The sequence below is a fragment of the Ylistrum balloti genome, unplaced genomic scaffold, assembly GCF_031769215.1.
Source record: "Ylistrum balloti isolate Yb309-2 unplaced genomic scaffold, AGI_CSIRO_Ybal_v1 Utg371040, whole genome shotgun sequence".
NCBI lineage: Eukaryota > Metazoa > Mollusca > Bivalvia > Pectinida > Pectinidae > Ylistrum > Ylistrum balloti.
Window position 1 is genome coordinate 96,968 of NW_026782576.1, and position 23,033 is coordinate 120,000.

At 34.0% G+C, this 23,033-nt stretch overlaps 1 protein-coding gene across 1 annotated transcript in view; it reads left to right on the top strand.

Annotated features, from left to right (window-relative positions):
• Positions 1–15,675, top strand: part of LOC132560253 (von Willebrand factor D and EGF domain-containing protein-like) — a 29,635-nt gene extending 13,960 nt beyond the window's left edge. The window contains exons 10-19 of the mRNA XM_060224916.1: positions 2,800–2,995; positions 3,324–3,532; positions 4,106–4,400; positions 5,740–5,898; positions 6,284–6,470; positions 8,127–8,308; positions 13,297–13,554; positions 13,992–14,136; positions 14,496–14,604; positions 15,549–15,675. Of these exons, the coding sequence (XP_060080899.1) occupies positions 2,800–2,995; positions 3,324–3,532; positions 4,106–4,400; positions 5,740–5,898; positions 6,284–6,470; positions 8,127–8,308; positions 13,297–13,554; positions 13,992–14,136; positions 14,496–14,604; positions 15,549–15,675 (1,867 nt within the window). The remainder of the gene's footprint in view (positions 1–2,799; positions 2,996–3,323; positions 3,533–4,105; positions 4,401–5,739; positions 5,899–6,283; positions 6,471–8,126; positions 8,309–13,296; positions 13,555–13,991; positions 14,137–14,495; positions 14,605–15,548) is intronic.
• Positions 15,676–23,033: the final 7,358 nt, after the last annotated feature.

Below are 23,033 nucleotides of genomic sequence, written 5' to 3' on the forward strand. Positions count from 1 at the left end.
TAGGAATCACGGGGTAAAAGGTTGTTCAGTTTTGAATGATCCAAATATTCGAACACTTGACAGATAGTATATATAGGAATCACGGGGTAAAAGGTAGTTCAGTTTTGACTGATCCAAATATTCGGACACTGGACAGATAGTATATATAGGAATCACGGGGTAAAAGGTTGTTCAGTTTTGACTGATCCAAATATTCGGACACTGGAGAGATAGTATATATAGGAATCACGGGGTAAAAGGTTGTTCAGTTTTGACTGATCCAAATATTCGGACACTGGACAGATAGTATATATAGGAATCAAGGGGTAAAAGGTTTTCAGTTTTGACTGATCCAAATATTCGGACACTGGAGAGATAGTATATTTAGGAATCACGGGGTAAAAGGTTGTTCAGTCTTGACTGGTCCAAATATTCGGACACTGGACAGATAGTATATATAGGAATCACGGGGTAAAAGGTTGTTCAGTCTTGACTGATCCAAATATTCGGACACTGGACAGATAGTATATATAGGAATCACGGGGTAAAAGGTTGTTCAGTTTTGACTGATCCAAATATTCGGACACTGGACAGATAGTATATATAGGAATCAAGGGGTAAAAGGTTGTTCAGTTTTGACTGATCCAAATATTCGGACACTGGACAGATAGTATATTTAGGAATCACGGGGTAAAAGGTTTTCAGTTTTGACTGATCCAAATATTCGGACACTGGAGAGATAGTATATATAGGAATCAAGGGGTAAAAGGTTGTTCAGTTTTGACTGATCCAAATATTCGGACACTGGACAGATAGTATATATAGGAATCAAGGGGTAAAAGGTTTTCAGTTTTGACTGATCCAAATATTCGGACACTGGAGAGATAGTATATATAGGAATCAAGGGGTAAAAGGTTGTTCAGTTTTGACTGATCCAAATATTCGGACACTAATGACAGTTCAGACTTGACTGATTTAAATATCCAGACTCTGGGCAGACGTTATGTGTTATGTCTATATTGTAGGAATTCATGGGTAATCGTTGTTCAGTTTTGAATTAACAAATATCCGGATACTTGACACAGGCTACATGTTCATGTATAAATCAAAGAGGATTAACACAATGGTTATCACAGTCTACAAACAATAGGCTGCTTTACACGTATCTGATGTTGTAAACTGATATATCGGATCCTAATGGGAATACTTCAATTTTAACAAGGCAATCTGACGTTAACATTTTGAAGATATTAATGATCAATGCTATTTATGTAGTAATGTAGATGAATTTGAGTTTGGATTATGATAATGTTGACATGTTAGTATTTTCTTGTTCTTTTATCACCACGTCTATCATTGTATTTGATAATTTTGATTATAGATACATGTCATTTCAACAATATGGAGAGTACGTACTGTTCAAGCATGAAATATTACCTATACGGGTAAGTGAAGATTTTTAACAATTAAGCATGGTTTCAATAGCTTCATTGGGATCTAAAAATGTTTATGATATTGACGATTCATATGGAGTATAATCCACGATCGTACGGTTTTTCGTGGTTAATTAAGCAAAGCCACCGACAAATTGGTTTTCAGACAATTCCTGTGGGTTCTCCTCACAGCCAGATACTCTCCAAACCAAAATCTGTAAGACCAGTCAACACGCTATGTTAACTGATAATGGTTCACAACACACGTTTCAATTAGCCGCGTTAGACAGTTCCTGGATTATACAGGTCAAACTCTGACGTAAAAACCGCGTCATTATAATCCTATATTAACTCTGTGTGTTAACAAATAGGGTGTCGAGGAGATTTCAGTAAATATCTTCGATATAGCTACAGTCAGAGTCACATACTCAACCTGGCCAAAGTCCTCATACCTCAACATAGGTGTGTCGATCCATCATACCTGTAGCGCTAGTCCTCTGAAACTTGCGGCAATGCTTTCGTTAGAGTTCCTCTTCTGATGTCTTTGTCGGTAACACTGCCATGCAGTCCCTGTATATCTCTGTGCATCACATTTCATACTCAAGTCTTACAATCACGTCCATCGTATATAATAATCGGAGCTGGAAGTCTAGGACAGGGCAGACACTTCTATATAAGTCGCTAATGTCTAACATTCATACAACGAAACCAACACGAACATGACAAACGTGATGATTTCAATCGACCTATTTTGAATTTTCTATTTCTACATAGAAAACATTCATGTATCCTCAACATATGGTGTTAACATGTCACGATTTTCGTGCAAAATGTTGTCAACTGATGGACAAACTCGTTAACATAGGACTTCAAATGATGCAGGTTGATAAAAATTAAGCTTCTCAAGTTCTACTGTTGCCATTGAGTTTGAAATAGGTGGCACTGTTAGAGAAGGGTTAAACCTCTCAAGTTTCACCAACTGGATTTAGCTGAAACCTCCCTTACGAAATCATGAGATTCTCCCGACAAACTGGGTTATCCGAAACCCAATATTGTTGCCATCCTGAAAAAAAACCACATTATACATTTCTCAAATTGCACTGGTGGAATTGATTTGAAAGGATACTAAGATAGGCTCTACCAAGTGTTGCTATGTTCGGGTCGGTCTTTCAATCAATATGGCCGCAATTTGAATGTAAGGAGACTGATTGAAATGATGAGTGCTGGTTGCCTTTACTGCTGAAATACTCTAAACTTTAAAAAATATGTTTGTGTCAGCTCTTCCTGCTATTATTGCTGCTACTGTTAAATCACTAATTGGTCATTGTGGTCAGATGACCGTTAAAGCCCATGTGCCTCTTTTTAAGGTCCATGCTGTGTTTGATAGATGTTATTGGGGATGGGGCTCGTGTATTTGTGGTGTCGCAATAAGGAACCAGGATTCTGTTTTCATTATCAACCTATGCCGGGAAATGGTAGGACAAACGCCTTGGATAAGTTCAGCTAATGTCAACAGATATATAGAGATGAGAGCCTGTGATGACACTCGTATGACAGTCGAATCAAGTGGAACAAAATACACGGTATCTATTACAATGTTACTGAGAATATTGTTTAACCATGATAGTAATTATCCTCTATAAAGATAAAGGTGATAATGTATATAGTCAGCACTTTGTTATATTTTATATTACGGTCCAATAACTTTGATCAATTTGGTTTCAGAATCTAGATCTTTAGTATCACTGACGAGAAAACGAGATGATACATCTGTATAACGCAGCTTACCTCATTATCTTCTGTATCTATATTCTAAATTTATATCACTATTCACGTGTGTACCTCTTATACAACTCAAGACATGTATCTTTCTTGTATTACTTTAATGGATGGATTATTTCTACTATTCAGATAACACTTCCATCCGGAACATTGATCACAATAAGCTACACAACTGGATCATCAGTATTTATTCGGCAATTTACTCTTAAACCCTCTCTTGCCGACTGGAAATCATCAGCCGGAATGTGCGGATTTTTAGATGGAGATATCACAAATGATTTTAAGAAAAGGGACGGCACTGTTACCACCGATTTTATGGATTTCGGATTAAACTGGAGGTACAATCATATCATGATTTCTTACATAATTACCATGATTTCAGTTTCATAACTCTCATTACATGAGTTATGTTTTTAGTATGACTCGTTTCATAAATTTCCGTTATGGTAGATAGTACGCAAGATACTCTGCTTATAGAATATAACATGTGCAAGATTTCGCCTTGTTTTAGGTTGGATAAAAAAAATAATAACGTACAAGTTCAAAGTTAGAACAGTCAGAACATACGGACTTCATGTTTTTAAATATATAGAAACGGGGGAAAATTTATTCTATGTTTCTATATTTTGGATAACAAAGCCATATGGCCCCTGGAATATGATAAATATATGTTTGTATTATGAGAATAATTTTGATAGTTTAGGAATGTTATTTTCCACTCTGCTAAGAATAATAACACATTGATTGATTATGATGTATTTGTCTAAATATTCAGTTATATATGTTCAAGGCAATATTCCAGTGATACAAAAATTACACGTATTGCAAAAGGTCTGACTTGCTTATGCATGGGTAATAGTCATTTATAAAAAAAACACTGCTTCTGTGTATCATGTGAACTTTTTTTTCAGATTCAATGAAATCTTGGATGGGAACTCGCTCTTCAACGCAACCAGCTCATTATCAGATATAGAACTAGCACCATTACAGTATTGTAGATGTTCGGTAGCTTCCGACAATACACAGCCATTCAGTTCAGATATACACTGCAACATTACTTCGTTGATAACTGCGTGTCCTGGACGAACGAGTTCCGCTGGCTATGTACAACAATGCGATAAGGGTCGTAAAAAGCGGGAAACTGATGACTTTGAAATACCTAAATTTGACGTTGTCTTGAATGAAGAGTATGCGAATGTGTCTCAAGTACGTAAGATTGATAAATTAATGTAATGAGGTAACGACCGAATGACCAATGGTACCAATGACAATTCATCTAGTTCGTTTTTTATTTCTTTTTTTTTCATTTTCTTTTGCCTCATTTTCGTTGCTCTTTGTTCTACCTGATAAATCAGCCTTCTACACTCCCTTCGGCTACAAAGTTAGCGGTAAATGAATGGTGATTTTTATGCAAACGTGGCGTTTGCTAATCTTTAACTAGTGTTTTGGTTCACCAAAGATATTCGATAGAATGATACATATCTGGGTCTATTGCATTCTTCTTATAAAATAGAGACGACGCCTTGCACAAAATTGAGGAACCAATCTCTGGTTATTAGCTATCAGGATACAAGATTTTCTATTTTACGTTGCACATGATATAAAGAGCAAACTTTAGCGCTGTAGCACTTTTCTTGCGACAAAAAAAATAGTATATACAAAAACAGACACAAAGAGGTGAGTATCATTAGTAAGATTAGTAAGGAAGTAAAAAGCAGGAGTTAAATGGCATATAGTTTAATGTCAAGGTATCAAAAATAAACATCAGAGGGAGGTTAAGAACAATGAAATATGGCTGTAAAATTACACAATTATTACTTACAAGGAAATGAAAGCATCATAATATGAATGCCAATAAAGCAGAGTTTAAAAAATTTAGAGTATAAACTAATATTGAGTGAGTCTACACAAGGAGACATGCGTTAGTTAACTAAATATTTTGGCTATAATACTAGTTAGAAACTATGGTAAAAAAATGTTTTAAAACTGAGAGCATGTGGTAGACTTGATATATGTTTATCAAAGTTCAACATAAAATCTATGTCTACCTCTTTATTCTCATCACCAGCAACAGTATGTTATCTCTTGTCTTCTCGAAGTTCCTTATCTTTCTTAAAACTGGCTAATGTCTTGGCTATCATGTCTTGATATATGTTTATCAAAGTTCAACATAAAATCTATTCCCCTTCCCCCACCCCAGCCCCGACCTTTGAAAGCCTGTGCCATGTATTGGCGTACCATCAGCTCAAAATACGTGGGTTACGTCAAATTCCATGAAAGAAATTTGAGATAGTAACATGGTTTCGAGTCAGGGCTTCTAACCATCTTCCTTCTTAAATTCTTCAACAAAACTCCCAGGGTTGTCTTAGTCGTTACGAGGTCGTCAGAAGGTTATAAACATGTTGCCTCAATGCCGTTGATAAGTCGCTATGAAAAAAAAATGTTGGCCAAATAAGAGTCGTTTAGATTGTTCAATGTAACAATGTCGAACAGTTTTGACATTAATAATGCAGCATATATCGGTTGCGATATTTACCTTTTCAAGAACTATACATGGACAAATGGTTGGACAGAAGCTCTAGCGGCACAAGCATGTCGGGAAACAATGGATGATAACCCCATGTTGAATACCTGTAAAGACTATGTAGCAGTGATGAATGATGTTGTCGAGGATGGAATTAGAAATTGCATTAATGATATCAAGGTAAAAGTCCTGAATAGTGACTTGTAAAGTTGTACAAACAGAAACACATATGAATCGCACTTTTAGTACAAATGTAAAAGTTGGATACAGCAGAGCAAATTTCAAAAAGGCCAGTATAACCTTTGAAACTAGCTATTAGGTGGCGCATTATTTCCATACATAAATTTCGTAAATGACTGAATTTTAAAAGAACGTTTAGTAAGTGTGTAAATTCTGAACTGCTTGAGTTATTATGATTGTTCCATTTCTTTCAACATAATTCCCAGCTATAGAGATTGACATAGCAAAGTGTAATTCGAGATAAAAGGAAGGAGCTGCTTAGATATGTGAAAAAATGGTACATATACCAAATCCAATGCGTGATCTTTGCTCTTTTTCTAATCAGATATCAGGAGATACTGTCTTTTTGACAGACACGGTAGAGGCATTGAAAAGCAGTTGTTTGGTGGAAGCGAAGCTTTTCGAAAATTTAACAACACATGGTTCGTATGGTAATAGTACTACGTTTCTGGACGAGTTGCTGCAAATGAGTTGTCCAAATAATTGTTCAGAAAACGGAAATTGTACCAGCGGTGAGTAAAAAATACATATATGTAATACTTATCGATCATACGTATGATTGGATTAATGCACTTAGCATATTTTGACCAACAATTCTAACATATATCTTTTATCATTGTTTAGTATATTCTAACCATTTCAAATAATCAGCGATCGTCCTGCAAGCAGATTTATCTCACGGTAAAGCACAATTTTATCGATACATCTTAAATAATGTTTATCTTATAGATACATAAGAAACGTTTGTACGATTGATGTGAAATTTCATATATAATGCCTTGTAGTTTTCTCGTTTTTTTGTTTTTTGTTTTTTTTTTGTTCATTTTTTCATACGCAAGTCGAATTACGACAAACGTCCTCCGAAACGGAGACCATGTTCGTTCAACCACCTGTTTTTTAAAGTTGCTCAAAGTTTGTTCATGACGATATTATGGTTTAATATATATGGGGCCTTTCTATAGTGCTGTAGTTGATGAGCACATTCATTTCGTATCTGTTCAAATGCTCCTCTTATTCATTACTTAAAATTTTGAGCAACTTTTCAGGTAAAAGTGTTGGTCTTGTTTATTCGTCACTTTAATGTTTTTGTAGGGATTTTTTCTGATCCTGTGGCCTCTATTGGTGAAAACAAGTTTCAGTATATGACAAGTTTCTTCAGAAGCCTACCTTTCACACCATACATACGGCATTAGGTTTTCGCGTGAATGCCTATGTAGGGCTTATATCTGATGTTATTTTATTTTTACAAATGCCGGTGCTATTTTTTTCAAATTTTGAGGCAAAATTATTTTACGATAACTTTTCTTTTGTTTTTTCCAATTTTTTCTGTTTTTATTGGTGGTACGGCAGAAATATGTATGGACTTATGCTTAAAAGGTACACTGGAATGTAGACAAATATGATTTATTTGTGAAATATCCAAGCAAATAGAAAATTTGAACATTTCTACTTAAAATCTAAAAGAAAGATGATATTCGATATATGAAATCAATAAAGATGAACAATATGTAAATGTTACTTTTGCAGCTACAATAGGTAATGTTTGGATAAAGAAACTTCCTTATTTCTTTAAAATATTTTGTATCCAATATACATAGCTGTATAGAATGAAGGAGGAATATTAGGGCACCTCACCTACTGACCCAGTAAATATTAGCTTGATAACGCTAGGTCACACGTTGCAAGAGTGTGTACGGAGTTCTTTCTTGAAATCGAGAATATCGTTCCTATTGATTTGCCACCATTTATCCTCGATTTGTCTTATATTGAACACTTGAGTTGATCAATGCACTTACCGAGGAATAGAATAGCATTCCTCTATGGACAGACAATACCATTGTGAGCTCCATGCTAGGTATAATTAGAGAAGCAATAGCTATTTTGGGGAGCACACACGATGATAAGAATCGGTCTGACAACTGCTGTGTGTACATTACGGTACAATACCCTAGTTCATGGTCTTGTTTGTTAAAAATCTCAGAAAACCTGGGGACGGATGGGTCAATAATCAAAGTTTACTATTGTATTTCTCATTTAGGCATATTGCTCATAAATATTATCTTATTTAACCGAGAAATTGAAGTTGCATTTCGTCTTCCTCTTAGATCTCTGATTAATCAGTGAAAACAATGATCTGCAATAATGAGCTGATAAAAATTTGGTTCCAGGACTCTGTATTTGTCATGATGGTTTCTTTGGTTCCGACTGTTCATTGGAACGTGATTCTATACCTGTTGTACTGCCGGGGGGATCGACTTGTTCCATCAACGAAAAGGCATGCAGGAACTTCTTTATTTCTGGAAGCAACTTTTTGAACCTAAACTTAACTTGCCGAGCTCAGCCGCTAAAGGTAATGCTTTTGGTTCATCTTGTTATATAATCCTAAAAACATAGGGAAAACTAATGGAAGAAGTTTTCGTTTTCCCAATAATATAGGTACAGGGATTATATAGGTTCATATCAGGAACGGTTTTCTTTGAAATGCAATTGTAGCTTGGTATACTAGAATTCGGCTACCATATGATTACTATAGTGCAGAAGTGCGACACTCTTTTTCTCGTTATGCTTTCAGGGGAATACTTTGACATCATTTTTTTTTGCAGAATTTCAACCCTTGATTTTATAGGTCGATTAATCAGCATATGTTATCATGTCACCTGTAAAGTTATTGTTTTTTTTAACAATGTTCTACACTTAATTTGGCATAGGACAGTTCTATAGATCTGGTATCTGTCACACAACGTACGGTTTATAATCATGGCAAATTTAACTTGGAGAAAGGTTGTTCAGCAGAATACAATATATCTGGTTCTATCTCATGATAACAGATTTCAAGTTCTGCACCTGTCTCACGATAGATTATTACTAGTTCTGCACCTGTCTCACGATAGATTATTACTAGTTCTGCCATATATCTCACGATAGATAATTACTAGTTCTGTCATATATCTCACGATAGATTATTACTAGTTCTGCCATATATCTCACGATAGATTATTACTAGTTCTGTCATATATCTCACGATAGATTATTACTAGTTCTGCACCTGTCTCACGATAGATTATTACTAGTTCTGCCATATATCTCACGATAGATTATTACTAGTTCTGCCATATATCTCACGATAGATAATTACTAGTTCTGTCATATATCTCACGATAGATAATTACTAGTTCTGTCATATATCTCACGATAGATAATTACTAGTTCTGTCATATATCTCACGATAGATAATTACTAGTTCTGCCATATATCTCACGATAGATTATTACTAGTTCTGCCATATATCTCACGATAGATAATTACTAGTTCTGTCATATATCTCACGATAGATAATTACTAGTTCTGCACCTGTCTCACGATAGATTATTACTAGTTCTGCACCTGTCTCACGATAGATTATTACTAGTTCTGCCATATATCTCACGATAGATAATTACTAGTTCTGTCATATATCTCACGATAGATAATTACTAGTTCTGTCATATATCTCACGATAGATAATTACTAGTTCTGTCATATATCTCACGATAGATAATTACTAGTTCTGTCATATATCTCACGATAGATAATTACTAGTTCTGCCATATATCTCACGATAGATTATTACTAGTTCTGCCATATATCTCACGATAGATAATTACTAGTTCTGTCATATATCTCACGATAGATAATTACTAGTTCTGTCATATATCTCACGATAGATAATTACTAGTTCTGTCATATATCTCACGATAGATAATTACTAGTTCTGCCATATATCTCACGATAGATTATTACTAGTTCTGCCATATATCTCACGATAGATAATTACTAGTTCTGCACCTGTCTCACGATAGATTATTACTAGTTCTGCCATATATCTCACGATAGATTATTACTAGTTCTGCCATATATCTCACGATAGATTATTACTAGTTCTGCACCTGTCTCACGATAGATTATTACTAGTTCTGCCATATATCTCACGATAGATTATTACTAGTTCTGCCATATATCTCACGATAGATTATTACTAGTTCTGCACCTGTCTCACGATAGATTATTACTAGTTCTGCCATATATCTCACGATAGATTATTACTAGTTCTGCCATATATCTCACGATAGATTATTACTAGTTCTGTCATATATCTCACGATAGATAATTACTAGTTCTGCCATATATCTCACGATAGATTATTACTAGTTCTGTCATATATCTCACGATAGATTATTACTAGTTCTGCACCTGTCTCACGATAGATTATTACTAGTTCTGCCATATATCTCACGATAGATTATTACTAGTTCTGCCATATATCTCACGATAGATTATTACTAGTTCTGCCATATATCTCACGATAGATTATTACTAGTTCTGCACCTGTCTCACGATAGATTATTACTAGTTCTGCCATATATCTCACGATAGATTATTACTAGTTCTGCCATATATCTCACGATAGATAATTACTAGTTCTGCCATATATCTCACGATAGATTATTACTAGTTCTGCCATATATCTCACGATAGATAATTACTAGTTCTGCCATATATCTCACGATAGATTATTACTAGTTCTGCACCTGTCTCACGATAGATAATTACTAGTTCTGCCATATATCTCACGATAGATTATTACTAGTTCTGCCATATATCTCACGATAGATAATTACTAGTTCTGCCATATATCTCACGATAGATTATTACTAGTTCTGCCATATATCTCACGATAGATAATTACTAGTTCTGCCATATATCTCACGATAGATTATTACTAGTTCTGCACCTGTCTCACGATAGATAATTACTAGTTCTGCCATATATCTCACGATAGATTATTACTAGTTCTGCCATATATCTCACGATAGATAATTACTAGTTCTGCCATATATCTCACGATAGATTATTACTAGTTCTGCCATATATCTCACGATAGATTATTACTAGTTCTGCCATATATCTCACGATAGATTATTACTAGTTCTGCACCTGTCTCACGATAGATTATTACTAGTTCTGCCATATATCTCACGATAGATTATTACTAGTTCTGCCATATATCTCACGATAGATAATTACTAGTTCTGCCATATATCTCACGATAGATTATTACTAGTTCTGCCATATATCTCACGATAGATAATTACTAGTTCTGCCATATATCTCACGATAGATTATTACTAGTTCTGCACCTGTCTCACGATAGATAATTACTAGTTCTGCCATATATCTCACGATAGATTATTACTAGTTCTGCCATATATCTCACGATAGATAATTACTAGTTCTGCCATATATCTCACGATAGATTATTACTAGTTCTGCCATATATCTCACGATAGATAATTACTAGTTCTGCACCTGTCTCACGAGAGATTATTACTAGTTCTGCCATATATCTCACGATAGATTATTACTAGTTCTGCACCTGTCTCACGATAGATATTTACTAGTTCTGCCATATATCTCACGATAGATAATTACTAGTTCTGCCATATATCTCACGATAGATTATTACTAGATATGCCAAATATCTCACGATATATAATTAATAGATCTGCCATATATCTCACGATAGATTATTACTAGTTCTGCACCTGTCTCACGATAGATAATTACTAGTTCTGCACCTGTCTCACGATAGATAATTACTAGTCTGCCATATATCTCACGATAGATTATTACTAGTTCTGCCATATATCTCACGATAGATAATTACTAGTTCTGCCATATATCTCACGATAGATTATTACTAGTTCTGCCATATATCTCACGATAGATTATTACTAGTTCTGCACCTGTCTCACGATAGATTATTACTAGTTCTGCCATATATCTCACGATAGATAATTACTAGTTCTGCACCTGTCTCACGATAGATTATTACTAGTTCTGCACCTGTCTCACGATAGATTATTACTAGTTCTGCCATATATCTCACGATAGATTATTACTAGTTCTGCCATATATCTCACGATAGATTATTACTAGTTCTGCACCTGTCTCACGATAGATTATTACTTGTTCTGCCATATATCTCACGATAGATAATTACTAGTTCTGCACCTGTCTCACGATAGATTATTACTAGTTCTGCCATATATCTCACGATAGATTATTACTAGTTCTGCACCTGTCTCACGATAGATTATTACTAGTTCTGCACCTGTCTCACGATAGATTATTACTAGTTCTGCACCTGTCTCACGATAGATTATTACTAGTTCTGCCATATATCTCACGATAGATAATTACTGGTTCTGCCATATATCTCACGATAGATAATTACTGGTTCTGCCATATATCTCACGATAGATTATTACTAGTTCTGCACCTGTCTCACGATAGATTATTACTAGTTCTGCACCTGTCTCACGATAGATAATTACTAGTTCTGCCATATATCTCACGATAGATAATTACTAGTTCTGCCATATATCTCACGATAAATTATTACTAGTTCTGCACCTGTCTCACGATAGATTATTACTAGTTCTGCACCTGTCTCACGATAGATTATTACTAGTTCTGCCATATATCTCACGATAGATAATTACTAGTTCTGCACCTGTCTCACGATAGATTATTACTAGTTCTGCCATATATCTCACGATAGATTATTACTAGTTCTGCCATATATCTCACGATATATAATTACTAGTTCTGCCATATATCTCACGATAGATAATTACTAGTTCTGCACCTGTCTCACGATAGATTATTACTAGTTCTGCCATATATCTCACGATAGATTATTACTAGTTCTGCACCTGTCTCACGATAGATAATTACTAGTTCTGCCATATATCTCACGATAGATTATTACTAGTTCTGCCATGTCTCAAGTTGAATACTTTCTTCTCCCGATGAAAATGTTCAAGTTCTGATATCTTTTTCATGATCTTAGTTTTCTTACAAATACCGCAAACAATTTCTTTTATTTACATTATAACCCCGTTTATCAGTAATGAGACTGACTTATGATTCTGTTGATTTAGGGGAAATGTAGGTACTGAAACGTGTTATGTCATATCTTTGTGTTATATGGTTTGCTCACAGACAGCTATTTCATACTTCCGACCTTATTAACTTCAGATATTGCATTTATGTATTTGATATTAATTTGTATAATTCTGTGAAATAGGTTTAGTTTGTATAATGTTTACTTCTAATATAAAAAAGAGAGTTCACCTATGTAAAGCATGAAACACTTTCCATTCTAAAAACATTATCCTTTTTTCTATTATATCAATGGCTTCTTTTCGGGTTTTCCCAAATCATCTTGGTTCTTTTCATGTCAACGTAATTCAAACATGTTCAATTTGTCAAAGATATCTACGTTTATGTATTCAGGTGTACGTTGACCGATGGGAATTAAGCGGTGAAACTATGATATTCCCAGCGACGTATCTAAATGATATAAACTGTATGTGCGTGATCCCTGATTCTTTCCGAAGTCGTCGAGAAGCTGATTCTTCTCAAGTATTTGGTGAAGGATTCTTAGTGAGCATTTCCAATGACGGCATCAACTTTAGCAATGATACTACTGTAATAACGTATGATTCGACCTGCTACCAATGTGACGCAAACAGCCTAAACTGTACACAACTGGTATGTGACCTTATATAATTGGTTAATTTCAATACTTCACATTTCTGTCTCTGTTTGTCTGCCTGTTCACAAACAATAAAAGTCCAAGGCATTTGAAATAGACAGGCATATGCACATTATTCTACATGTAACAGCCATATTTTAAAATTATTATTCCAATAAAAAAAACTCATTTAAATGCAGTGATGCTTCAAGCATTAAACAGACCCAATTATTTCATACAGGAATCGTGCATTTCGACAACTGTACCCACCACCGTATCAACGTCATCATCGGTTACAGGAACGGACGTACAAACGTCATCATCGGTAACTGTCTCAACAACAACATATCTGCCAACAAACATTTTAACAACAGTAACTTCAAGTACCGAAAGTGTAATTGGAACTATTCAAGTATCTTCAACAAGTATTGACACTGCGACCGTGACCATTCAGCCTTCCTCAACAAGTACTGATTATGGAGATTCGACGTTTCAATCAACCTCCACAGCAATGCACAGTGTAACTGTGACAATCCCATCAACAATTACTTCCCAAACATCAAATGAACCATTGCAAAATGAAAGCAAAGAAGAAAATAGTAAGTAAGATTTTGAGTTAACATGATGCTATAAATGGCATTTAAATGAGTTTATTGTGCAATATTTAAAATCACCATTACTGTGTAGCAGGAAATTTCGTCTTTGTAGGATAATAAGTTTGTCGAAGCATCACATTGAACACACAATAACTCTATGAACTATACGTTAATATATTATTTATACTAAAACTATATGGTCAGCTATGTAGAAGCTGATTTAATGTACATACACATGCAAGCGAAACGTTTAAAATTAAATGTAAGGTATTAATACTTTATTTCTTGAATTATGAATCACATTTTTTCAACTCTCTAAATTCAATTAAAATTTATAAACCTGTTTTATTGGGTTTTTTTAGTTGTAGAAGAAGATCAATCCTTGGGTGCCATTATAGGCGGTGCTGTTGCTGGTGTTGTATCCATCGTAGCTGTTACATCAGTGCTGACGTACAAACATTTCAAACACAAGTAAGTGTTTATGTAGGCATTAATATATGTCATTACAAATTAAAAACGGACCTGACACCCATCTCGCTTTGCAACCTGCATTGCCGAATCCAATCTCACTGCTAGATGTATATTCCCTTTGTTCGTCGCTTTTACTCGAACTCCAATTTTGTCAGATTGCATTCAACGTTCACACACAAATATAAATAGTTGATTGCTGTTTATTGCAAATTTCATCAGTATTCTCCACAATTTCAGTTCTGTGACTAACCAATAGCTGGTTATACAAATAGAAAGTTTCATATAAAGTAGTTACAGATACGCTATCCTTAATATGGCACGCGCTTCAAAAAGTTTTCATGACGTTTTCTCGTTTTGATATACACAATTCATTTTTCAATATGTTTGCGAGACCGATGCTTTTTTTTTGCTGTCACATTTTATCACGATTTCGTTTTTCTCAATCTGATTATGACTAACTTAGTTCCCATGTATTCTCTATGTATCTACTTCAATGAGTGATGGAAGTCAGTAATATCTATATGTTAAATTTAACTTAACTATGTAGATTATACGTCATATCTGAATATTTCGTGGGCATGATTTTTTCGCTATTTCGCGGAACATTTACTTTGAGATTTAATTCGTGAAGTAATGAAACGTGTGTATTAGATGGCATTTTCAATCCGAAGCGCGAAATGTTAATTTGTTGAAATATCATTGGATCATTTTGATCGAAAATCACGAAATGTTGGCTCCATGAGAACAGCTAATTGGTATACAACTAAATACAACTAAATACATTAGCAATGTTGTTCTGTGAGACAATTTTTTTTCTATTTTGATTTCCTGAAATAGTACATAAACAAGTCATAATCTGTTTAAACACATATATTCAGCATACCGGGTTTTGTGTTCAACTATCAAATAGCATGTTAGACAATTTCCAACTGTTTTTTTTTCAGAAGCAAGATAGGCTTCCCCAACGATGATAATACTGATAACCCGAACACACAGCCGGAGACAGCTGGTTTCGAACATGGAAACCGTCCTGCCTCCGCAACCGGAATCAACTTTCAGTTTAACGATTAGACAAAGTTATTGGATGTGTCATTGAAAAATGAACATTACAACATTCACTTAGGGTTACAACTGTACAATTACGTTTTTTATGCTAACAAAATATAATGACTTTTCTAAACTATACTTTTATGGAACACCTGGTCTTATTCTCACCGTGTTTTTCAGAAGTCTCCTTGCCATTTTTTCTTTTGTTACTTTTTTGTCATAATTTCATTGAATTTGAGTTTTCTTTATGTTGGCAAGTTAATATTTTCGTGTTATTTACAATTCAATATCAATATTGCATAAATATTAAGCTAGTTATACTTTTCAGGGTTAATTTTGATCTATAATCATAATTATTTATTTGGACAGTTTTCATTTCAAGCAAAATATCCCTGACGTCATACTTTTCATACTCACTCTGAGAAATTGCCTGAGAAAAGGTATATTGATGTATTCCTTCAAACTATAACATTAATACTGTTAGATAAAATAGTGTAGTGTCAACCAATGAATTAAACTGCATCATACAGTTAATTCCTTCTAGGACTCGTCAGTGATGCTACGAGCATAAATTTCAAACCTAGGAGGCGAATGAGGAAAATTCAAAGTGATGAAATAATTAATACGAAATGTAGATGGGTAGGTGCACGAGTCCCGTGATTCGGTAAATTCGTGAAGTTCATATTTCTGGTAATTTTAGCAAAACGTCAATTTCATGTACATATCTTGTGCCGTGTCACAATCCGATCGAGTTAAAACGTGGCATACAGGTTATGGCCATTTTTAACTACATTACTATTGCCAGAAAATGAGATTCGCAGATATCCATTCTGTTTTAGTGCGAACGTAAAAATGAAGTGAAATACGCCTACCCAGGTTATACTGCTCGTCTTATTCTCCTTGTGAGTTTTTGCAATCGTCTCTGTGTATATCATTACATCATTTGATAAGTTGGAATTGAGATTTCATTTTCATTTGGATATTTTTCTGTTGTTTCATTTCACCTATTATTATATTGAGTTTTTCCTTACCTATCTCTTTATCTGTTTTTCTGAAGAACCATTGGTTTAGTTATATAATCATTTTTTGGCAATTTGCCGTGCTTACAGTAAGGATGAAATTAAAACTTTTTCTGTGCTTGATGAAACGCGAATATACAGCATCTCGTTTATATCAACATTCTCAATACGGTAGTTCAATTTAAATAAGATTTTAATAAACTTAAAGTATTTAGAATATGATTTACATGTCAAAGAGAAGAGTTTTACATTGTTTATAATCAATATCATTGTGTTTTAATATGTTTCTGGTTTCTACCTCCCGGATGACTCGGATACCTTTCTCAAACACTATAAGAATGAATCCAATGTGTATTCAAATGGATTTCCCTCTTTTTATTAATTTTAACATTTGATTTTAAATCACACAAAAAGCACAACCTTTGATAAGATGACGGACATTTGAGAAAAGTTAATTATGAGTTAAAACTTAAGCAAATGTCTTATTTTAATCAGAGACATCTGGCGTCCATAAATATCATTTATGACCTCGGGATCGTCATGGATACAGCCCATATTACAATGGCTTTGCTTATCTTCTGCACATATCTGATAAGCTTTCAGCTAAAAGGTTAATGAAACAAACACCACTTTGACATATCACAGACCCTTTTTGGTTTTCCGTACATCTGTAAGACATGATCAATTCATTAGCAGTAATAACAAGCTCCAAATGATTCAGTTTTGTTAACAAACAAGTATAAAGTGTGTATCGTTTAATAAACTGGTAAAATTTTGTACCTGTCTTAATAAGCTATATAATAACCACTTTTTGAAATCATGTCATGTATGTTGAAACAATATGTACTACATTGTTCACCGTTTTTTCCAGGGAACTTACATTGACTACAGATGCTTAATGCTTTGTTAAGTTTACCACATATATATATCATTGAATATATCTTTGAATAATGATGTCGTATTATCCTGTCAGTTTTTTATCTATGACATGTAAATCTCTCGTTAGTATATTTATCGTAAAACATATGTCCATTACATATAATTGTTCATTGGACTATGATGCCCTGTAAAATTGTGTATTTTATATGTACTGTTGATGGTGAACAGTATTGTCTGTACAAAACAAATTACATTGTCCAATGAACTAACGTTGCGATCAAGCTTTGTTACAATTAAGCAGAACAATGAGCCAAATTACATCATACAGCTGTTTCTTCTTTCTATGATTCGTCAGTGATGCTAGGGGCCTTAATTTTGAAACCTAAGAGGTGACCGAGGAATATTCAATGTGGCCGGGGAAAATCACTATTCGAGTGAATTAAAACGTGACATGCAGGGTGCCGGTGTCTAAGTGGACTACCAGCAAGTTCTACTACCTACAATTTTAAAAATAGTACCAAGTACGACACACAAGCGAAAAACACATTTCAATAAATGTTTGGAATAAGATACAGTAGAACCATGTAGTGAGTTAAAATGCATCATAGAGTTGATTCGTCCTTCTAGGATTCATCAAAGACACTTAGGGCATGCAAGTTACCGAAAACTTCAAAGGCTAAAAGTCCATCAGTGGCAACCCTTGTCCGTTAACTACATATGCTACCTTATCAATAGACACGTGTGATCTAACATTTATATTCATTTATTTTATATCTGTTTACCTATTCCTTTGACTGTCGATATATGAATTAAAACATTTTCAATAAACACTTTTTCCGTTGTCTGCAAATTTCCAATCCCATTACCCTTTGATTGGAGGTCTTCAATACTATGGACCATTATCTGTAAATCTCGAACACACCATACTTGGCTGTGTGTATGTCTCAAATACTGGTTTCATTTGATCGTAGATTCCGAATATCGTGGTTAACTGTATGAAGATGATCACAAATATCATTCTGCATTGAATGTTCATTCCGTATCATTTGTCCTTTGACTGTAGATCCAAAAATGCCATAACCAATCATGATCTATTGTCTTTAGATATATCAAACATCTTGATCCACTGTCAAATGTTTCCGATATCATGTACATTTATCGATCGATCCCAAATACAACTGCCCAATGTTTTAGTTCCATAATAAGTTTCCCATACATTGATTGTAGATCCTGGATCCTATAGTCTATCGTCCATAGATCCCACGTTGCTTTATATTCTAAATACCTTGATACATTGTCTATCGATCCCGAATACCACGGTCCCTGCCTCTAGATTCCAAATAATATAATCCATTGTCTGAAGGTCCCTATTACATCGTCCATTGACTGAAGATCAAATACAATTTCAAATTGTAGACTCCTAATACCGTCCCACATTGGCTGTAGATCCCGAATATCACCATAGTCCATTATCTGAAGATCCCGCCACAGAGTCCTAAACGGATTTTGAATAGCTTGTTTGTCATTGCGATGATGGGTTAACTGTTTGATTGATTGAACAATAAGAGGATTCGATAACTGGCATGAGTTTGATTTTTTTTCTTCGTTTTCTTTTTTATGTGCGTGTATGTTTAATGTTATACATACCTTCACCCCTCCGCTACCTACCACAATTCCCTCCAACCTCATCCCCCAAGATGTGGATCCTTTGGGACAAAAGGCACCAACCCCCTCATACACACACTCTCTCCTCTATGTCCCACCCTTACCAAAACATACACCATTACACTATGGAAACAATAAGTATCTTTAATGATGCCTTATGAACCACTGCGGTTAATATTTCCGTTGATTGACTTTTTCCTTTTACAGAAATCAAGAAAATTCATGAATAATAACCTGTTGTGTAGTACGTTATTAAGAAAGCCAGATAGAACACGGAAGAATCACATTGACATCAACAGCGAAAATAAACCATGAAATAGCCTTATCAATTAATTCATCCACTAACTTGCATTATTTACTTGGAAGCCCAAGACTTAGGCCCTTATTTCATCCTTAGTTTGTCCTCATTTTAACTAATTTGAGTGTAAATGAAGATTCTGTCAGACGTGTCAGTATGTTGTTTCTGTTTACGAGGTTGTCGCACTATCCTATGTTATGAATACCGTAACAAAGGATATGCTTATGCTACCGTTAGAGACGTGCTATAAGCCTACATGACGAGTTCATAATGAAAGCGTTTAATTCTCAGTGTAAGAATTTGGTCTCACTTTAGCATGAAATATGTTGGGTTCTGCATGAAATACATGTGTAATAAATAGTGAAAATTGTTTTCGAGTGTCTTCATGTGCCAAAGATTTTATCATATGACTTAATATAAATAAAGATATATTTTTGGAAAGGGGTTTCATCTGACAACAACAAACCGGATATGTAAATGTAAATATGTAAATGTTAGCGAATGCATTATTGTTCTCTCATTTTCTTTTAAAATCAGAACTTCACAAATTATAGGTAAAAACAGGAAAGTTTAAATATAGCAAAATGTAGAAAAGCAAGTATTTTTCGGTGAAGGCATGTCTGATTGTTGTTGCGTAAATATTGCAAATACGTACAAATTATATTATTCATTTCAATTCATTATATGCAATCATCCCCTGGAGTGTAGACTTCACTTGTTAAAACACGTTTCATATTACAATAACAGGTTGATTGACTTAGAAATACGTGGGTTGTTGATAGAAAGAACAAGGAAGACCAAGGTGAATGTCCCATTATTTGAAAACAGCACCTCTGTGTTCATTGTAAAACAATACCCTATTGCAGTAAAACAGTAATTAAGGTATTAATGTTACCTAACACAGACTTACCATACACGCCCATGTCATAGCGATCTATTTATGTATTTGTAACATCCCCGTTTACTCCATTAAACACCTGATTGTATGATTTATACGATATTATTGTTCAGTGCTTTCCTATGGCAAATCAATTCTACACATTCCACAACGATTTCAATATAAATTGACGTAATTCATTCCGTTTCAGTCTAGTCTTAGTCTGTAGAAATGATGCACAGTATTGACATATTAGATGGCACTGACCAAAGACACATGATGACAAATTTCAAAGTTTTTGACTAGATAAACTATCTTATTAACCAATGATCAAATTTATCCATTTACTGTATTATTGATTAATGATAAGATCGCCAATTAAATATATTATTGATTAAAGATCAACGTAATCCATTAACTGTATCATTGATTAATGATAAATGTCATCAATTAAATGTATTATTGGCCAATTAGAAGCGGATTGTATCCACTAAACGTATTATTGATTAATGATTACCGTTATCCATTACATATATTACAATGTTACTGATTGTGCCTGGTCTTTCACATAAGGAATATTTGTATCTTCTGCCTCTCCACATCTGTGTTAATGTTGGCAATAGCAGTATGTCAGACAATGATTACAAGATTTAGCAAATTAAAGCTGTATAATAACAATATAAGCTGACTAATTATTAATTATAATTGCAATGTTTGACACCGATGAAGCAAGTTTCATTTTCAATAATTTGATTTAATCCTCTACCAGAAAATTGACAATTGTCAATGTTACATGTCCATAAAACGCGACATCTTCCACCATGGCACAGGCTAAGGAAGAACTCAGAATACATTGAACGATAGTCTACCCTTCCTCTTTTTAATCCGTGTAGAACAGATCAATTGATTTGTCAATAGAAATAAATGAATGTAAGAAATAGATACGCAGACTCACTATGGGAGTAAATGTCTAATCTGGTTACACATGTGTGTTTAATACTAACGATTCTTCAAGCCGTTGATGGCAGCACGTATAATTATTTCTATGGAGAAATGGAATGATCAGATACATCATGTGGTATATACAGATATTCTGATTTCAGATCACATATCGGTGAGTAATGATTCACCAGATAGGACAGGAGTGGCCAACGTGAAGCAATTTATTCTTCCTGGTTTTTTCTTAGTAAAACATATGCAAAGCGTATGTATTCATTAGTCAACCTACAAGTTTAAGAAAAAAAAAACAGCCACAAGAGTAAAATTTTAGACCACAGTGGTCCATTTTATAGACTGAACAATATTTCGTAATAACATGTTTTATAGATTATTTTGTAAAATATTGGAGGTTGATGTTTATATTTTGTAAACATACAGTTGAATGCTTATCCAAACACAAATATACCATTGATGAAAAAAGCTAGACTGTCTACGTTTCTCTAGAAAAAAAATCTATGTTACAACCTCTAATTTGTGAAAAATAGTCGATTCCTTCTCGAGGAAGTGAACAGGATTTTTAAAGATATTCTCATTATAAGATTAATTGTAAAATCACAAGAATTGTGCGTTTACATAATAAATAGGTAGTTTGTGATTACGTAAAAACGTGTGATGCGTTAGAATATGATACCTGTGTATTTCTTATACAAGTTTCATGTTTTCTACGGCATTAATGATACAAATACAACCAGCAGTATTCCTTGACATTTTAAAAAACGGCAATGTACATAAAAAGTACATTTTAACGCTGTTCTTTGAATTTATTGACTAAATAACTGATTGGACAATCTTTTTCATTAATCATTACTACAGTTAATGGACAATCATTATCATTTATCAACACTACAGTTAATGGATAATCATTATCATTTATCAACACTACAGTTAATGGACAATCATTATCATTTATCAACACTACACTTAATGGACAATCATTATCATTTATCAACACTACACTTAAAGGAAAATCATTACCATTTATCAACACTACAGTTAATGGACAATCATTATCATTTATCAACACTACAGTTAATGGCCAATCATTACCATTTATCAACACTACAGTTAATGGACAATCATTATCATTTATCAACACTACACTTAATGGAAAATCATTATCATTTATCAACACTACAATTAATGGACAATCATTATCATTTATCAACACTACAGTTAATGGCCAATCATTACCATTTATCAACACTATAGTTAATGGACAATCATTATCATTTATCAACACTACACTTAATGGAAAATCATTATCATTTATCAACACTACACTTAATGGACAATCATTATCATTTATCAACACTACACTTAATGGACAATCATTATCATTTATCAACACTACACTTAATGGACAATCATTATCATTTATCAATACTACACTTAATGGACAATCATCAAGAAAATACCAACATGATAACGTAATCCTAATTCAAAGTGAAATTCCATAAATATAGGGTAAAATGTGAACAAAAAAAACACAAGGAACATAAGACCAGGTGTTCCGGAAGAGTAAACATCTGTTTCATCGACGACACCAACCCTGTAAACCTTGGTCAATCCAAGCAAGCAACGACTTGTTCTCAAATGAGAACAAGGTATACAATAACAGAACCATCAGGCAAACTAACAAGCATCA